General features: G+C 33.6%; 1 protein-coding gene across 1 annotated transcript in view; it reads right to left on the reverse strand.

Moving 5' to 3' along the window:
• Window positions 1-249: 249 nt before the first annotated feature.
• The window catches only part of LOC132758275 (serine/threonine-protein kinase/endoribonuclease IRE1-like), a 28833-nt gene continuing 8379 nt past the window's right edge, over window positions 250-20703 (reverse strand). Inside the window, exons 5-20 of the mRNA XM_060749837.1 lie at window positions 20344-20472; window positions 19697-19739; window positions 18217-18275; window positions 17195-17441; window positions 15633-15714; window positions 14670-14811; window positions 14168-14475; window positions 10402-10534; window positions 10055-10145; window positions 9641-9770; window positions 5240-5393; window positions 4371-4564; window positions 3592-3861; window positions 3140-3263; window positions 2363-2430; window positions 250-1110 (exon numbers count right to left, since the gene is read on the reverse strand). Coding sequence (XP_060605820.1) covers window positions 901-1110; window positions 2363-2430; window positions 3140-3263; window positions 3592-3861; window positions 4371-4564; window positions 5240-5393; window positions 9641-9770; window positions 10055-10145; window positions 10402-10534; window positions 14168-14475; window positions 14670-14811; window positions 15633-15714; window positions 17195-17441; window positions 18217-18275; window positions 19697-19739; window positions 20344-20472 — 2384 coding nt within the window. The 3' untranslated portion in view covers window positions 250-900. The remainder of the gene's footprint in view (window positions 1111-2362; window positions 2431-3139; window positions 3264-3591; window positions 3862-4370; window positions 4565-5239; window positions 5394-9640; window positions 9771-10054; window positions 10146-10401; window positions 10535-14167; window positions 14476-14669; window positions 14812-15632; window positions 15715-17194; window positions 17442-18216; window positions 18276-19696; window positions 19740-20343; window positions 20473-20703) is intronic.

Genomic DNA, 20703 nt, shown 5'->3' on the forward strand with positions numbered 1-20703 from the left:
TCTTTCTTCAACTAAATAGATGATTATCAAACTTTGATCACATGCTGGAAACAACACAAACAGATTCCTAACACATTTGAGCCGCATCACAACAAAACCAACATAATGCGTTTGCTACCAGCATGGATCCAGACCAGCCTGTGCATCCGTGCAGTCTGATCAGGATCCATGCTGTTTGCTATCATTTTCTTTACTTGTTATAGGTTCTGTAAACAAACAGCATGGATCCTGATCAGACTGCGCAGATGAGCAGGCTGGTCTGGATCCATGCTGGTCGCAAACACATTATGTTGGTTTTGTCATGATGCGGCTCATATATATGCATAAATCGTTTTCAGTTCCAATGTATTTTCAGCTATCATTTATCACTGAGAAGTACTACTGTTTACTCTAGATCCTATAATTAATACTTTTAAGACTAGGTATCGAACTGGTTTCTGCGTACTAGGACTTATTTGCTATTTTAAACCTTATCTTTAAATGCCTTTGTAAAATAAACTATTCCTGACCCATGTTGTTTTAGTCATTTATATACTAAAACATTAGAATTTGTGTACAAATTTCACAACATTCAAGAAGCTAGGTACTTCATGAAATTTCATTGTTCATGTAGGCGGCACACATTCATAAAACACAAAATGGTTTGTGTTTAAAAGGTCTCTGCATTCGTATCAATTCCATTTCATCAATTGATATCAAGTCACTTTAATCAATTTAAAAATCACGAGTTTGTGTTTTAATTGTCTCACATTCTGCACATCTCGATTCCTTAACACATTTAAATCCACATAGTGGTACGTACCGGCCCCTCAAGTTTCAAAAAACTTCATTCTCACTTCAAGAAGTCATATCTTTGTCTGTATGTACAAATATATATGTAATTTATCACTGTACTTTCAATCATCTTATATCGGCAGCTTCCGGAGGAGGCGTGTGTTTACTGTCATCATAATATTGTTGGAAAACGCGTTCATGCGCACAGCATTCCATTGCAGTATATGTATGAATGAGAAGACGTGGAAATCTTGTTGTAAAGTAGCGGACAAACTGATCCGGTACAGAACCTAGGGATTCTTTTACGTCATCAGGTAATTCTCTATAATGGTGTTTCTGTAAAATATAAAAGTATTTCACTGTAATGACAAATAAATCTTTATTTCAATACAAAATTCCTAAAAACTGGACCTTGTCATTATAAGCAAGTATTCAAAGTTTCATGTTGATAACTTATAAATTGTTCGAGTTATGGGCTTAACAGAAGTTTTTGCATGACAACAACAACCAAGCCACAGTGTTCATAATAGCTTTAATTTTTCTTTGAAACAGGCGAGCCGAAAACATATTTCCAAGTGTATTTTGATGTAATGAGTATAAACAAAATATGGTAGAGTCACAGTACCTGTGCTCGACCAGCCCAGTGCTCGACCAATACTTCTATTTGTGTATGATTTATGCATTAAGGTGGAAAAACCCTGGGAGTTTGTATGTGCTATTTGTACCTGACCTGTAACCTCTACACCATGTACAAGTATCCCAAGTTTGTTAGAAGAGTGGCCATTTTGCAGACAATATTAAACAGCACAAAAATACATTTCTATAACAAAAGTAGCAGCAAAAACTTTTAAAACACTGAAATAATGATAATTTAGGACAAATGTGGACAATACTTTGTTAAATTGCCTTTACTCTTATGATTCCAATTGATTTCCATAGGAAAGGTGCATAAAAATCATCAAAACCCTGCTTTCCATAAAAGGCAGCGGCTATGAACATGTAAACAAATATGGCAGCTGTACAGAAACAAATCGGGAACACACCACTAAAAGCGTAAACCATTTGTATATTACACCAATTATCACACTTAACTATGTTTACAGAGTGATTTAAGTAAAAAAGAAATGAGAATAAGTTATCTCAAACACCCCAGTATATGTAAATTCCAAAACTCATATAAACACTATTTGTCAATGTATAGCATTTCCCTTGTATCATATTTGCTCTCATATTTACATCTATAGACACTAAAACATAAATGTTTCAAAATATTTTTGAAATAGAATTGTTGAACATAAAAAGTCATATCTATTTTAAAAAAATAAAAGTTCTGATAGAGATAAAACCACCTGGTCGAGCACTGGTTTTGTTGCCTGAAAAATATAGTGGTTTTATACCCTATATACAACTCCGTAGTAAATTGTATCCTGATCTGTGTAATTAAAACACTTTAGCTTATTGTGAGTTTGAAAGGGCCAGCTTTGTAACAAAAATAAGTTTCCCAGCAAACTTTTTGTTCTGAAAGAGTTTTTATGTGATTTTGTGAAAAACTGGTTGAGCACTGATACGGTGACTCTATATAGCAAACCTTGTTCCTCATTGCTCTTAAAAGATCCCGCACATTTTGTCCTTTGTATGTTCTAAACTTTCTCAGATCTGAAAAGAATTGCAAATTCTAATAACTGAAATGTATTAAATTCATTAACAAATTGAAAATTTCTGAGTTTATGAGCTCATGAAATCTTGAATAAAACATAAACTAAGTTATTGAATATCAATTACTTTTACCTAGATTTGATGAGATTTCCCAAACAGTAAATAAAAAGGAAGTTATAGAGAAATTTCTTGAATTCTGAAAAATTGATCTTGGAGGTTAAAGACATGTACTAATGTATTTGAATGATACCCTTTTCTACCTGAATGTTTTGTTCAAGGTTTACTTTATTTACAAGGGGTAGTGAGGGATGTTGCACCTTTTCATTATCCCTCATGTACAGACTCAATCAAACTGAGTCTGTAATTTTCATATAATTTTGTTGTGATTAATGCTTCTGAGGATCACCCTTTCTCCAGATTTTTGTTAAAGGATAGACAAACTAACAAACAAGAAAGAGACATTTAACTCCACATCTATCCACTGATTAGTGCATTGTTTTACTAAAACATCTTAAGTAAAATTTTCAAACTGCAATCACTCTATAAAATCCATTGAGATGTACATAATGTTGATAAAAACCACCTGCTTCCTGAAAGATTACATGTACCATATGAATTCTTAATTCATTCAAAAGAAACCATATGTGAATGTAATCTATAGTACACTAATCATAAAACTGATTTAGTTACAAAATAATTCTATGGTTACCATTTTGTAATTCCATAGAGATATGATTGCGCCAATCCCCTTTCACCACACGGTCGCCACCCCATTCTAATTTCTTAACAACCAAGCTTGATTCACTTTCTTTCTCTATACGATCACTTACATCCTGTAAACAAAAATATTTTCAAAATATATACATATAGCACTGAATTACTGTGGTATACTTAGGTATTTATGATAGCTGCACTGCAATTACTAAAATAAGAGGAGATGACACCTAGTTAACAGGAGAACACCGTACTACTATAACTGCCATACCTTGCCATGGTAATATATCTTTTAATAAACTTTCTAATACTCTAATATGTGAAGCTAGAATTTTTTCTGTTGGGTTTTAAGTTACACCAACACAGTAATAGTCTTATGGCAACTTTTCCTCTAAACTGGTGGACCTCTTAAAATAACAGATACTAAAATCATGATTTTTGTTATACCTGGAAAAAAGAGAGTTGTCTTTCCAGACTCCAGAAGAAAGGATGTTTAAGCACCATCTTTGCCAAAGGCCGATTATCAGGGTCAAAATCTATCATGGATTCAATCAACTGTTTCCTAACAAAACAGTCAGTGACTGGAAGACAATCTGTATTGTATTCCCCTGCCAGAATGTTGGCTTGGCGGCGTAATGGTTCCCCAAATGGATGTTTACCCCTCGTTACCACATAATATAAAACACAGCCTGCTGAGAATATATCCACTGCACATGTCTGGAAATATATCAATTGTTTACTCTAAGTTTTATTTTAAATATTATTCCATGAAAGATATATTAATATTTTGATGAAATAAATAGCTTAGAGTTGGTGTGTATATTGTAATGTATTTCAAGAATAGTTAATTGTTTCTTTTTTTTTTATTTATTAATTTTTTAATGGGTTTTATGTCACACAGACATAATATAGGTCATATGGCGATGTTCCAAGGAAGACCTTCGGTGCCCTTCCGTACACAGACGTTCGTTAAGCTAGCTGGACAGCTTCCTCACATGAAAGAATCCAAAGTCCCTGTAGGGATTCAGATCCACAGCGTTGAGGGGCAAGTGGTTTGAAGTCAATGACCTTAACCATGCCCCCCTTGTTTGTTTTTTTAATGTGAATGTTAAAATGTTTTTACAGTAGATTTACAGAAATTTAGGTATTTTGTAGTTCACTTGTTATACTTTACTTTTGTGAAATTCAACAAATAAAATCCAAATACTAAGTTTACAATTACTTACTGTTCTATGATCTTCATTTAACATTTCAGGTGCAATCCAGCCTTCTGTTCCAGCTGCACCAGACCTCCGTGAGAATGAGAGCCGTCCTGCGGCTAATTTTTTACAAAGCCCGAAGTCAGAGATCATTGCCCTAACTTTGCCCTGAGAATCTGGTTGTGATATCAACACATTTTGTGGTTTTATATCTCTGTGTACTGAAAACATTTAATTGATATTATACAGCAATACAGAATAACAATCTTAGAAGATAATATTGCTTGAAAAAGTTTTCGACAAAGTAATGTTGAAAATTTCTTATTGAATTTTTAAGAGTTTATATAAAAAGATTAACATTTTTTTTTTCAAAGATGGAGAAATTTATTTTCTTCTTTTCCCGAAGGTTGCATATAATCACAGATTTTTTATACAATGAAAATTTAGCTTTTAAAGAAACAAAATATCACCTTTGCCTTGGTTGTTCTGTTTTCATTTGATACAGGTAGATCAATTCAACTCATAGCTATTTTGGAGAATGAAAATCAAGGAATGCAACACAGAGAAATATAAAAATGTATATAAGGAGGTTTAAGCTAAGAATAGATAGGTAGAAATGTGTCCAGAGAACATCAATGCCCCCCTCCCCCCCAATCCACTGCTTTCTTAGTCCTACAGACAGACAGCTTGACAGACAAGTGTATATCTATAAAATATATAATATATTATGCACCCTCCATTCCAGTAGTGAGGGCTTAAAAAAAAGTAACAAAATGATTTGACCCCAATCTTTTGCAAGGTGTCTTAATATTGAAGATACTTTTAATATATCAGTCATGGTCATCATGATTTAAACAAATAGTTTATTAACAGAACACAGAATATAAATCACTCACCAATGTCTAAGGAATGTAAATGATTTAAGCCAGACATTGCCTGATATAATATGGTTATAGGATCTAGGTCAAACTTGCTCTTGCCATCTATATAACTAGCCAGTGTTGCTGTACATAACTCTAGGGCAATATATCTAAACTGGCTGTCTGCCTCCTGAAATAAAAGAGAAAATGTTTTGAATGAAAAAATGTTTAAAACAAATAAATATTGAAATAAAAAAATCATAGGGTTTTACATAACACCAACACAGTATAGGTCACATGGCAACTTTCCAGCTTTAATGGTGGAGGAAATCTTCAGCCCCTCTCTTTGTTATTTTAGGCACAAACAGGTACCCGAGTAAAACCACCACATTCTGTAAGCTAATTGGATGGGAAAAAATGTTTTAAATAAAAGAAATATTGAAAGAGTGCAAAATTCTAAGAGTTTAAACATATTTTAAATGTTAACAAGATTTAGAACTGATTTTTATTTTTGTTGCCATGACAACTAAAATCTTTCTTTAGAAATAGAATTACGTGAAAGATATACAATGATCTGTCATGGTTGGTATTGAAACTGTGTTTTATGAATGTGAAAAAAAAAATAGACAGACTGATGAAAGGACAGCAAAACATAACAATAGCTCTTCCTGAACACACTACTTCTTTTGTAACACATAGAATTTGACATGCAAAATTTAGCCTGTGGAATGTGTTTATATCCAATAACAAGGGTGCCATAGTCACAAAATACGCCCGTTTACGAAAGCTTTAGATGGAGATGGGGGCATTATGGATACGTGTTATCTAGCAAGCAAGTTTTTATTCTTGGCACTGTGTTGTTAAATGGACCTTAAACAAATCAGTAGGGAAGATATGCACAGGATGTGTGACCTTGACCTTGGTCGCAGGGACCTGAATTTTATGCACGGCACTCAGCCTCACAATGATGAACATTTGTGCCAAATTATATTGAAATCCCTCTATGCATGTAGAAGTTTTGCTCCAGACAAGCGTTTTTCTATGAGCTCTAACTGTGACCTTCACCTTTGACCTAGAGACTTGGTTCATGTGCAGGGCACTACGTCTCATGGTGGTGAACAATTCTATAAAGTAACATTAAAATTCCTCCATGCATGTAGAAAATATGCTCCGGACAACATCTGGATATTTAATCATCTCCAGTGACCTTGACCTTGCAAATATTAACCTAAATTAAATGTGTCACACCTGTAGTCATGATAGTTACCATTTGTGCTACAATCCATCAATAAATGATGACTAAATGGTCCCTATACACATCTTCAAATTTTTATCTGAACTTTTACCTCTATGTGTAACCTTGACTTTGGTCACAGGGATCTGAATTTTGCGTGCGACACTCAGCCTCACAATGGTGAACATTTGTGCCAAGTTATATTGAAATCCCCCTATGAATGCTGAAGTTTTGCTCTGGACAAGCATTTTTCAATGAGCTCTAACTGTGACCTTGACCTTTGACCTGGAGACCTGGATCATGCATGGAGCAATACATATCATGGTGGTGAACATTTCCATAAAGTATTATAACAAGAGGGCCATGATGGCCCTGAGGTCGCTCACCTGTATATAGCCCCCCCCCCGGGCAAATGTTTACCCAAGGGCTTTTATTTGTTTATTTGAACAAACTTGGTAGATACCCATAAGAAGATGTTTCATGCTAAACATCTAAGTTCTAGCTCATTGGGTTTTTTAAAAGAAGATTTTTTAAGTTTTTACTATACACATATAGTTAAAAACAATGACACCCCTGGGGCAGGGCCAGTTTTGACCCCCGGGCTTTTATTTGAACAAACTTTGTAGATATTTACTTAAAGATGTTTTATGCTTAATATCTAAACTCTAGCTATTTTGGTTTATTCAAAGAAGATTTTTTTTAAGTGTTTGCTATTATAACACATATACGGAAAATTAATGACCCCGGGGCGGGGCCAATTTTGACCCCAGGGCTTTTATTTGAACAAACTTGGTAGACACCCATTAGAACATGTTTCATGCTACATATCTCAGCTCTAGCTCTTTGAGTTCGTTAAAAGAAGATCTTTTAAGTTTTTACTATATGCACATAGAGAAAATCAATGACCCCAAGGGGCGGGGCCAATTTTGACCCAAGGGCTTTTATTTGAACAAACTTGGTAGACACCCATTAGAACATGTTTCATGCTAAATATCTTAGCTCTAGCTCTTAAGGTTCTTTAAAAGAAGAATTTTTAAGTTTTTACTATATGCATATAGGGAAAATCAATGACCCCCTGGGGCGGGGCCAATTTTGACCCCAGGGTTTTTATTTGAACAAACTTGGTAGACATTCACTAGAAGATGTTTTATGCCAAATATCTAAGCTCTAGCTCTTACAGTTTTTTAAAAGAAGATTTTTTAAGTTTTTACTATATGCATATAGGGAAATCAATGACCCCCTGGGGCGGGGCCAATTTTGACCCCAGGGCTTTTATTTGAACAAACTTGGTAGACACTCACTAGAAGATGTTTCATGCCAAATATCTTAGCTCTAGCTCTTTGGTTCTTTAAAAGAAGATTTTTTAAGTTTTTACTATATGCATATAGGGAAAATCAATGACCCCCTGGGGCGGGGCCAATTTTGACCCCAGGGTTTTTATTTGAACAAACTTGGTAGACATTCACTAGAAGATGTTTTATGCCAAATATCTAAGCTCTAGCTCTTACAGTTTTTTAAAAGAAGATTTTTTAAGTTTTTACTATATGCATATAGGGAAAATCAATGACCCCCTGGGGCGGGGCCAATTTTGACCCCAGGGCTTTTATTTGAACAAACTTGGTAGACACTCACTAGAAGATGTTTCATGCCAAATATCTTAGCTCTAGCTCTTTTGGTTCTTTAAAAGAAGATTTTTTAAGTTTTTACTATATGCATATAGGGAAAATCTATGACCCCCTGGGGCGGGGCCAATTTTGACCCCAGGGCTTTTATTTGAACAAACTTGGTAGACACTCATTAGAAGATGTTTCATGCCAAATATCTAAGCTCTAGCTCTTAGGGTTGTTTAAAAGAAGATATTTAAAGATTTTTCTTTCGGTTGCCATGGCAACCAGAGTTCTGTATGGAATTAAATTCTTTGAACAATTTTTAAAGGTGACCACCAAAGGAACATTCCTGTGAAGTTTGGATGAAATTGGCTCAGTGGTTTATGAGGAGATGTCATTTAAAGCAAAAGTTTACGGACGACGGACGGACGGACGGACGACGGACGCCGGACGAAAAGCGATCACAAAAGCTCACCCTGTCACTTTGTGACAGGTGAGCTAAAAATTCTTCCATACATGTAGGAGATATGCTCCAGACAAAATCTGGATATTTTACCATCTTTATTGACCTTGACCTTGCATATATTGACCTAAAGTACATGTGTCACAGCCGTAGTCATGATAATGACCATTTGTGTTACAATCCCTCAATAAATGATGATTAAATCGTCCCTATACACATCTTCATATTTTTATCTAAACTTTGACCTCTATGTGTGACCTTGACCTTGGCTGCAGGGACCTGAATTTTGTGCGCGACACTCCGCCTCACAATGGTGAACATTTGTGCCAAGTTATATTGAAATCCCTCTATGCATGTGGAAGTTTTGCTCCGGACAAGCGTTTTTCAATGAGCTGTGACCTTGACCTTTGACCTAGAGACCTAGTTCATGTGCGTGACATGGCTTCTCATAATGGTGAACATTTCTATGAAATTTCATTAAAATCCCTCCATGCGTGTAGGAGATATGCTCCGGACAAAATCTGGATATTTCATCATCTTTAGTGACCTTGACCTTGTATATATTGACCTAAATTATATGTATCACAGCCATAGTCTTGATAATGACCATTTGTGTTACAATCCCTCAATAAATGATGACTAAATGGTCCATATACACATCTTCATATTTTTATCTGAACTTTGACCTCTATGTGTGACCTTGACCTTGGCTGCAAGGACCTGAATCTTGCGCGCGACACTCCGCCTCACAATGGTGAACATTTGTGCCAAGTAATATTGAAATCCCTCTATACATGTGGAAGTTTTGCTCCGGACAAGCATTTTTCAATGAGCTTTAAGTGTGACCTTGACCTTTGACCTAGAGACCTGGTTCATGTGCACGACACTGCTCCTCATAGTGGTGAACATTTCTATGAAGTTTCATTAAAATCCCTCCATACATGTAGGAGATATGCTCCTGACAAAATTGGACGCCGCCCGCCCGCCAGGGGCGTTCCCATAATACGTCCCGTTTTTCAAACGGGCATATAAAAAGCCTGAAGTATGAGGAGAAATAAAAGTAGCAGATGACATTACAGGAAAACATATACATACGATACAAAAGTTATTTAAGTCATTAGAAGAAAACATACCATACAAAAGTAGCGTATGACATTAGGATGTTGGTCCGATTCCCGTAACAACTCCACCTCTCTGTCAGCAAAACTAAAACATTCTGGTAGTAACCTTTTCACTGCTACACTACGTTGATCAAATGTCCCCCTGAAATATTAAAATTTTGAGGACAATTTAAACTTTACAGTTAACATAATGCCTGCTTATACTGGAAGTTTTTTTTTTCATTCTTGTAGTAGAATAAAATACAAATAAAACGTATCTATAACCCTTGAAGTTCATAGAGTAGCATGACATGTTCTAGAGCCAGCCTAAACAGCTATACAGTCTGACTAGTCTACTATCGGCTGTTCATATTTAAAATCGAAATCCCTTACAAGTGGATTCTTTTGTTGTTATTTTTGTTTTTAATGATCTCTAAATAAACTTACTTGTAAACAAATGTGCCTTCACATCCATGCCCTAGAACCTCTTTAGGATTATACACAATTTTTCCAACTTGAACATGCCCATCTGGTACAGCTGTAACAATGTCAATAAATAATCATGATAATCATAGATCAAAATTAATTGCCATAGTTTTTAATATATTTGCTTGATTTATCACAAAGACCTAAGAAAATATAACAAAGTTCAATAAAACCAATTGACTGTGGTTCATCTTGACCCTTTTTACATTTTAACAGAAAAGAAAAAGCCACAAAAACTTATCTTTAAACATACATCTTAATTCATAGTGACCGAATCAAAGCAAGACTAACTCATATAAATACTGTACCATCATATTGTAAGTCAGAAAATGATCTGTCTCTCTCATTAAATGAAGTCTGTGCAGATTTCTGTGTCTGTTCATTCAACTTATGTTCTTCTATCTTACGTAATATCTTCTTGAATGACTCCTCATCTGGTGTCTGGAAAAAAATCATATTATAGAACATATACACCAGTCAATTTGTAGTTTATTTCACACTTACTATTTCCATGAATTGAGTCTCTTTCGCTCTCTTTCAACATTTCAGATATATATTAGCAATAGTATCTTGATCTTTCAAAGTTGTTGAAAGTGAAAAAGTGGTTTGAAAAACCACCACTGTTATTTCAGAACTGTAACAAAACTATTATTTGATAGCTTTACAACGATACCATTTAATCAAATTATGAAGATATTGCTTACACGTGACCAAGTTGCTACAGTTGTAACTGTGAAATTATGTACACCTCACCATGAGGGGTTTGAATCTTTTACGGTCATTTTATTTGTTTTCCCTATTAGGAGGCAACCTAGGTAGATAAAGGTTAGTGGTTCTATCTAAATGCCACTTTGTGACTGAAATAATGCTTAGAGTGGTATTCAAGGTTTTTTTCCCAATAATTAAGTTTTCCGACTCTTGGATTGTCAATTTGATTTAAAATATTAGCATAAAGAATTTACAGTTTATTAAGACCATAAACAGATTGGACTAAAGTGGTCTTAATATGCCGGGTGGTCTTAATTGTGGATATGATTATCAAGGCATATATAATTATTTTTTGACCACAGTCTAATTTAATCATTATGTATAAACATGTTCAAACAATATGTATTATAACCTTCAAATGAAATATAACTATACAGTCAAGACTGCCTTAGCGACCCCCTGATTTCAACGACTCCCTGTCTTATCCGACCTTGTTTCAGTCCTCCCAACGTATTTCCCTATATAAATGGTCTGAATTATACGACTCCCTGTCATATGTGACAAGCGACCCTAATTGTCTGGTCCCAATGCATTGCTTTGTCTGATTTAAACAACTTTCACACCTTTTAATTGTCCGTTTATCAGATAAATAATACCTGTTTTAACACACAGAGGGCCAAAATAATTAAGTCCAATTATTATCCAGTAGTCAGTACACTTCAAACAACCTCTACACAACATTGCATCAATACACAGTTTACTTGTACATACAGGTATCAAGTGACGTAGTATATGGTAAGCATGATGCAATCGATGTGTGTTAAGGTGACAACAGACACTTTCCGTGGTACTCACATAAATGTCATTTAAACAAAGTTATTTTAGTAATAATTGTTATTTATTTAATCTTTGTGCATTAAATGTCGTTGATCATCATAAAAAATAACATATTTGAAAAAAATGCCTTTGTAAATGATTGATTTTGAATAAAAATCCTAAAATTTTAAATCGTCACATCAAAGTCATTTTTCAATTTTTTGTCATCAAACTTTTTGAAAATAACCATACTTATATTATCTAGGGAACCGTGTCTCAAATTTTTTCTATCTTTTCTCAAAAAAATATTACGTAACGTCAAACATTTTATGCGACTTTTTTCACCATACATATTACGTAATTAAAGATAATTAAGTCGCCTATTGAGCAAACAAAAATCCCTGACACGGTTCCCTTCGTAAATGAATTTCCTTTCATGTGCTTTAAACCGCATGTTAATTGCTTGATTATTAAAAAAGTTATGCCGATTCAAAGTTAGTCCGACCCGCATCAAATGAAGTGTCATAAATCGGCTGTTCTCTCTCGGACCCCTACGTTTCACGCTAAATAATTGCATAATACACAAATATCGCACCAGAGAGGGTCACAAGTTGCGGTAACATACTCTAACAACATTTTATGACCCAGTGACATCTGACCAATTAAAAAAGCTGCTGATTAATATCAGTTTATAGCTGAAATTTCTTCAATTCTTAACGTGATTTACTGATTGTCTGGTATCTGTCTCACATGTCACGTGACTATCGGTAAAATTTGAGGCACTCAGTGGGGGGGGGGGGGGGGAATGGAACGCATTTGCGCCCGCTAGCGGGGTATTTAATTGTTTCTTTTTTGAAGTTTATTATTATTATCATTAGCATTATTATTGTATTATACCAGTATCACTCTGTCTGTGTATTCGTGTATGAAATTCCGTTTAAATATAAAATAAAATAACACAAAACTAAGCTTCTGACAGTCTTTTAAAGTCCATGGTAGATGTACAAATAAGCACGGGATATTATATATTTTTTCCACCAAATTGATAATGCTTCACATATTTTAATAGAAATAATAGGTATTACTAGATCATTATGATCTGGCCTTCTTGACTTCTATTGTGAATATCATCTATGCACGGCATAGAGATCCAGTTTCTACCGGGATAGACAATAAATTTCATACTTTGTCCCAGATTTATTAGTACTGTGTCCGATTTACTGGCGAACAATTTATTTTCACTGAGAATATATTTTAATATCTTTTTTTTATTTATAGAGAAATAATCATCCTTAGACAATCTAAAATGGTTTTAAAATTTGTCAGGGACACCTTTCCACAAGTCACATAGGCATTCACATATAAAAATGTTGTCTGTTTTTGTTGTTGTTTTACTTGACATTGTTAGAAAACGAGGTTGAATGTAAGGTAAGCCCTTGAATCCGTACAAAAGTCTATCAACTCAACGTAATATCTATCAGAATAACGGGACAGACAAATTATTTTCATACATTATGGATATTTTAGCAACTACATTTTTAATCAACCCCGTGGTCGTGCGATTTGCCGCTATGCTTAATTATTTATGTTTCATACATTATGTTACATACAATGGCCGACAATTTCTTAATTTATAAAAAAGGCTAAATGTTGAGATATTCATAAAAGATGTACGTTAGTTGTACGATACATGTATTACGAGAAGTATGGATCAGTATGGACCTATAATTCACGGATATATGGAACTACCGATTTCCCTCATTGATGCCTCAACAGGGGCGGAGCGTTATCGATAACCGACAGGTTACGCAAATAGCAGATACAAATAGTATAGGTTCCGTTTTAAAACGTTTAAAAACACATTTTTTGGACTAACTGCTTCCAAAATTAAATCACAAATGTGTTCAGAAAAGGTTGATAAATCTACTTAGCAAAAAATCTCATTTTAGGTATTTTCAGTGATAATTGACTCCGTTGTCACCTTAACAACTTGAGGTGTGAAGTACATAATGACCTGATCAAACTGGATTACGATTTTGGGTCAGATTTTTTTTTACTGTTTATGTAATGCCAACAGAAGATTTTTTTAGGCAGCATTTTTTTATTTCACCTTTCTATTGCTACATGAATTCTACGTGAAAATGTTGATAGATCTACCTTCCATTTAAAGAGAAAAAAAAACTTTGGATATGAATATGTCTTAAAGTATGCTATTTATTTTAAGGATTTTGAATGCATCAGATTCAAGTTTATTTGTACTAAAATGATTCAATATAAATCTAATATAAAAATAAAATTTATTTTTATATGATATACATGCAATTAATTATAATGTTTTGCAGTGATTCTCATTTTATTTACATCAAGTATTTAAAGAGTCTATGTTTATTTACAATTGGTTACATATTATTCCTTCACACAGTTATGTATTTTAATTTTCTTTGAGACTGTATTAAGAGACTCCCTGTCATATCTGACCTTTTTCTGAGGATCCCTTGGAAAGTCACATATGACAGTCTTGACTGTATATACTGTATAATAAACACTTACCCTTGGAAATATAACAACCACAGCTCCTATTGATATAAGCAGTATTACAATGGTCAAAAACTTGAAATCCACATTCAAATAATCCATGGCCTGTGCTAACAATCCAATTTCTGTAACAGTATGATTTAACTTCTCCTTAGTACTCTCCCCTTTTTCCAAATGTGGAGGAAATTTTGGTTTTGGTGAGGAATTATGTTTAGAAGGCTTGTGTCTAGGTGGTATGACTTTATCAGTAGTTTCAGACCTGTCTGTAATCTGGATTGCTGAGGTTATTTGGTTTTGATCTTCTTCAGGAACTTCATGATAACCTGTGAAAAAAAATTGTCAAACTTTAAAATTGCTATACAAGTATCTTAAATATTCTGTCATCATCTTTCATATACATTTTTGTCATATCAGTATCCTATACTGAAAGTTTTGTGTAACATAGTTTAAAGTCATTCATTTTACACCTTAATGCCTTATATTCTATAGACATAATCTGAATATTTTAATGTCATACCCAACAACAGTACAGCATCCTCTCTTCTAACTGTATGAGCCCTCATTTTCTCTTCATGTGTTTGAGGTAGATTATTCTTGGGTTTTTGGTCCTGTACACTTCCCTTTGGTCCCTCAAGCTGAGGTATGCCACCTGCCCTTGGCTGCAAAGTAACAAATTCTAGGTTGTTTTCAATATGATAACATACTAAATAAGAGTTGATTGAAATTCTGGTTTGAATTGGTGCACAGATTTCTGACATCAATGTCTAAGTTTAAAACAACTTTTCTCATTTTTGACCCTTATAAATACTTTCTAAATATATGTTTCTCGTTTTCAACCTCAGTCTGTCTCCCATTTGGCAAATTATACAGTGTTTTTAATATCAGCCTCTCTTTTTTGGATAAAATACACATTTTTAATCTCAGTGAGGTCTCTCTTTGGGTATAATACAAACTTTTAACCTCGGCCAGGTCTCTCTTTGGGTAAAATACACACTTTACTCTCTTTGGGTTAAATACATAATTTTAGCCTCAGTGTGTCTCTCTTTTGGCAAAATTGCACATTGCACATTTTTAACCTCTGCTTTCCTTTTTTACTTCAGTCTGTCTCTTGGGACAAAAAATACAAATTTTTAACCTCCGCATGTCTTTCTTTAGACAAAAGCACATGCTAAGCATATTTTTCTCATTTTTTTTACCTTAGCAATCGTTTTCATCATGCTTATATCTCATTTTTAACTCAGCAAAACTTTCCTTGTATTTTTTTTTTTCATAATCAAGGAATTTTTTTGATAAACAGCTGCAATGATAATTTGCCTTTGCCATCAACATAAAAGCAATGACACAGGCTGCACATTCAAACCAGACTCTACAGCATTAATTTCTGTTAATTTCAATATTTGCCTGACTTAAACTCACAATGGAAGTGTCAAACTTCAAAGTAAAGCAAGTCCGCAAAGGTAGGGTTTAAATAACAACTTACTGATATCGTGACAGTCTTCTCATCTACATATGATCCTGTAGCAAAACTTCCATGTTCATATTCTCCAACATACAATGTAGGGCTGAAAAAAATATACACAAATTATTCAGTCAGTTTGATTATTCAGTTTTGTTCATTTTTTACTTGCAGTGATTTTTTCACCTCTAGGGGAATGGTGGCAGGGCAAAATGGGGATTCAGAAACAGATTAAAAGTCAAATTGTGGTATAATACCATTATTTTTTCATACTATAATGTCCTTCTCTATCTAGACTGTTGCACTACAGTAAAATCTCACTGTTGCACTACAGTAAACTCCGCTTATAACGAACTCATTGGGACATTCAAAATCTGTTCCTTATATCCGGAGTTCCTTGTAACAACATATAGCAAATTAGTTCCTTGTATCAGGAGTTTTTATAGCGAACAGATTTACACATGACGAACTGATTGTTTACCATCGTCCTCCATTTTGAAGAGCATTTGTTTAAGAAAAATTAGTCATTTATTTCTTTTTTAGACACAATACCCTAGAGCTTACTTTTTGGAATTTTAAAATCCTTTGCTTTTTCAGTTTCAGTTTTACTCCCTTTCTCAATTTCTAATAGAATATCAGATTTTGTTTCTAAACTCTTTTCGTGCTTTTCCTTTTCTTTCCATGATTAAGAATAAACAAGATTTTCGAATTTTTCCTTCCTGTTTAATTGAATATCTTCTATTATATTTTAAGGGTGGCTTTTACTAATGAAAGATACAGATTTCTTTTCATTTCAATCAAGCATACTTTGTAGTTTTCAATGGATTAGCAGGGAATAGCCTGCATGATTATGCTGAAAACCACATATATAAATGATCATAATTATTTAACTCGAGCAAAACTATTGAAGAAAAGAAATAAAAGAATAAAAGCAATATCCATTTTATCTTGGTGACAAGAAGTCATGCTATAATATCCTAAATAGAAAACTATAACGTACTGCTATACAAATTTATTCAAGTACAAACAACAATAAACGGTATATTCGGCCGAGTCTCAATCCGTGCCAATGAGAACGAAAGTTGAAAATGCTGGATCTTTTTATGGATAGTCGATATTTGGAGTTCGTTATGAAAGTGTTTTCTGTGTACTTTTAACTAAACTGGGAATAAGAAATGAGTTCCTTATAAACGATAATTCTTTATAACCTTGTTCGCGATAACCGAAAATATTTATATCAAATAAAGAAGGGCAAAATTCGGGCCAATAAAGTTGTTCCTTAAAACTGGAAGTTAGCTATAACCGTCTTCACTATAAGTGCAGTTTACTGTATTCTGATAAAATAAACTTTTTTCAGAAATAGGGGGAAATTATATACTTTTTGGGGAGGGGACATTTATCATAGATGATGGCAAACGTTTTGAGAAAAATTTATATGCCTACTAAAAAAGGACAAAAAGCCAACGCAACTCTTTATGTTGATAAAGCTGAAGGTAATTTTTGACTGGTCTTCAGATCTAAACTGTCAGAGTAAAAAAAATATTTCAAACAGTAGCCTGTTGAAAGGAAAATTTTTAGAAACATACTAAAATATCTTCTTCTGTCCATGTTCTAAGAATCTGTTTTTCCAGAGTGTTGAGGAAAGTTGTCCTGTAAGATGATCCAGAGTTTCCGGTGCAAATGTTGTAAAAGGGATTTTCTGAAGCCCCTCGGAGTGCAGCACGTACATAGCGACAACAGGCGAGTCAAAGTCTGTATGCCAAAGTATATCACCAGTCACACTGTCAAGTGTCACTGTCAAACCACTGGAGCTTGCAGTGCAGTGTCGCATTTCTGAAAATATATTTAGATTTTAGAAAAAAAACTTTATGGACTGTAAAAAAGCATCAAGTGAAATTTAGATGAAGATGAAGATCTATCTGTCAGCTTAGCTTTAAACACAAATAAAAGTGCATTATTAATAGTTGTTGAAAAAGATCGGAACTATTTCTTTAACATACAAATTGATCTGAGCAGTAATTGGAATCTTAACATGACAAAATGAATCCTGTAAAATAATTTTTGTAAGTCATTCCAGTAAGCAATTGCTCATATTTTCTGTCAAAGAATCAGTAATAAAAGTAGTTAATTTAATAACCATTCGACTCAATGTCCGATATTAATTACCACGAAGAAATTACACCTCACTTGAGGATAAAGCCAGACACCAGTGGATTACTAGATTGACACTCTCTCTATTTAGTTAGGCCATGGACTAGGATTATGTTCCTTGTCATAAAACTGTTTCTTGTGAATATTTGAAATGATCCTACTTAAAGAGCAATTTGTCAAAATTTTAAGTTAAAATGTGGAATACTTGCTAAGATATTTCTTGCAGAATTATACCCCTTATCTTACAACTACATCTTATAATGATTATTTTATACTCTTTTTAAGTTTTGTGTTGATACCTTTAATACTGTCAGCGAAATAGGCAACATTACAGTTCTTGCAGGATGACAACGACTGCACAACAATCATAATAGCAGGACTTTTGTCTTCGAATCAGATAAGAAAATAATAAATTGAAAATCACTGTACACTTAGATATTTTAGTAATATATCTTACCATAATCTTGGACATCTGGGGCCACATGGGAGGAATAATCAAGATATGTAGCATTCCACCTACAGTCATAAAACACATTATCATAATAATAGACTTGTTAATGTTTTTATTACAGAAGATTTGCTCTTTATGCCCACTAGAATACATTCAAGCAATAAGTACTCTACAGCATTCATATTTGTAAATGGTCATAACAAAAAAAACTATTTTGGAAATCATTTAGTTTTATTTGTTATAGCTATATTTGAGCCGCGTCACAACAAAACCAACATAGTGCGTTTGCGACCAGCATGGAACCAGACCAGCCTGCACAGTCTTATCAGGATCCATGCTGTTCACTATCATTTTTCTACTTGTAGTAGGGTTGGTAAGCGAACAGCATGGATCCTGACAGACTGCGCGAATGCGCAGGCTGGTCTGGATCTATGCTGTTCGCAAACACACTTTGTTAGTTTTGTCATGACGCGGCTCATTTATTGAAATGATTATTCAGGATCAGAACAGATTTATATAACAAAAGTTACAGTATATTTATTTAACTTGTAAGCATTTCAAAATTGTACATGATTTATTCAAGACAGTATACCAAATTACAAACCATGTCATTTAAATTCCTAATGGCTATCATAAATTGTAGGTATATTATTCCAGCACAATATACTTACATCCGCAAACTATTTGTCTTACTTGAAGAGTGCTCCTTTTTTTTACCCTGTATTAACCATTCCCATATTATGAAGCAAGATCGGGGCCAATACCTCCTACCCAAGACCAGTCACCTCTTTCCTTGCTATAAAATGGCCTTGGAGAACCGCACCACAACATTTGTTGGAGAAATTGTGTGCCAGGATTTGGGATCGAAATGACTGAATAAAGACCTTAATCAAGACTTCCTCCATTTAGCTACCATATTATGAAATTTCCTCCTTTGCATATTTGAAAATACCTTCTACCAAGAGCATATTTCACAATATAATTCAACAGAAATTAGATTTTTCTGATTTGATTAAAAACCATAAAACTAAAATTATCAAAGAAAACATTTTAAACAGTATAAAATCTTTTTTGAAAATATTTCATCATTTAAAATATAAAAATATTTGTTTTAACAGTTTTCCAGTTATATACCACTGGGGATAAAGAATTATGATGTAAAGCTTGATTCAAGTAAGAAAATCACTAATAACCTTGTCTTGTGAATCCTTTTCCTGACATTCAATATTTCAACAGTAAACACAATGTACCACGATTATATGTCTTATCATTACAAAAAATTCAAACAGTCTGTCAATGTAGCATTTTGCAATATTGCATCATCTCTATTAATCTAAATAATTCTTACTAAATATGAAAAAAATTAGCAAGTTGAAATTCATACTTACCTATATACATGGAACAATGATGCGTATATACCTGGGGGAAGACTGCTGGCATTAAATTTATTATAGAAATATGAAATATGAAAACTAAATATTGTTACCTTTTTATTCCTGTTTTGCTGTCAAACATAACAATAGTGTATTCTGAAACAAAATAAATATATTAAGATATATATTTTTGCCAGCATTTTGAAGAGAAAAAATGAAACAAAAATAAGCTGCACTTCACTATTAATTAGTGCTGGTGAAAAAACAAAATGCGTGCAAAATAAATCACTGAATATTCATGATAAAATTATGGTAGTTGGTAACTGGCCACAAGACATTTATAAAGTTTAAGAGTATACCTACAGTAGCTGAAGAGATGCAAACAAGCATTTGAAATGAGAACAAGAAATTTGGTGAATTGACGACGGGAAATATTATGGTAAAAATCTATGCTACAGTCACAGGTCTTTGTGACCTAGAAAAGTTACATACAGTAGAGATGGTGTGACTGTATGGATGTGCATGCATCAATTTCAATGGTGGACATACACAATTTTGATGAGCTATGCTGTGTTTAGGAAATGTCCATGAAAACTGATTTCTAGCCATCACACTGCTAATACAATAATCATATCAATTAAGCTGATCAGATAAAACCATGTTGAAAATTTGTTGGTGATATATCTTTCGTTAAAGCATATTATCAATGTACAGTTTCTTTTTTAACCTAGTATACATACATTTTAGATCTTATTCTTACCAGTTCTTCCAATAAATAATGTATTCTCTTTTGTCGAAGGGCAAGTGTTCTGAGCACCATCCATTGTTAGTGTTTGAAGTTTGGCTCCTGTGTGTGGGTCTATGGCCATCCAAATATCACGCTTGTGACCTGAATTGTGAGAAAATTGTAGATGTACATGTAATTAAGCTTATTTATATATGATAACAAACAAATAAAGTACAAATTTTATAAAATATTTTGTTACAATGGTATTCAAACTAAATTTTAACAAATTATCAATTTAAATTAAAATTAAGAAAAAATAGATTTCCCTGTAATTCTTTTTAACCTCATTTTGATAGAATATTTAAAATTACACTAATTTCATTTCAAAATGTG

Source organism: Ruditapes philippinarum, unplaced genomic scaffold (assembly GCF_026571515.1).
Source record: "Ruditapes philippinarum isolate M1 unplaced genomic scaffold, ASM2657151v2 ctg2122_1_1_1_1, whole genome shotgun sequence".
In the NCBI taxonomy this organism is placed as follows: domain Eukaryota; kingdom Metazoa; phylum Mollusca; class Bivalvia; order Venerida; family Veneridae; genus Ruditapes; species Ruditapes philippinarum.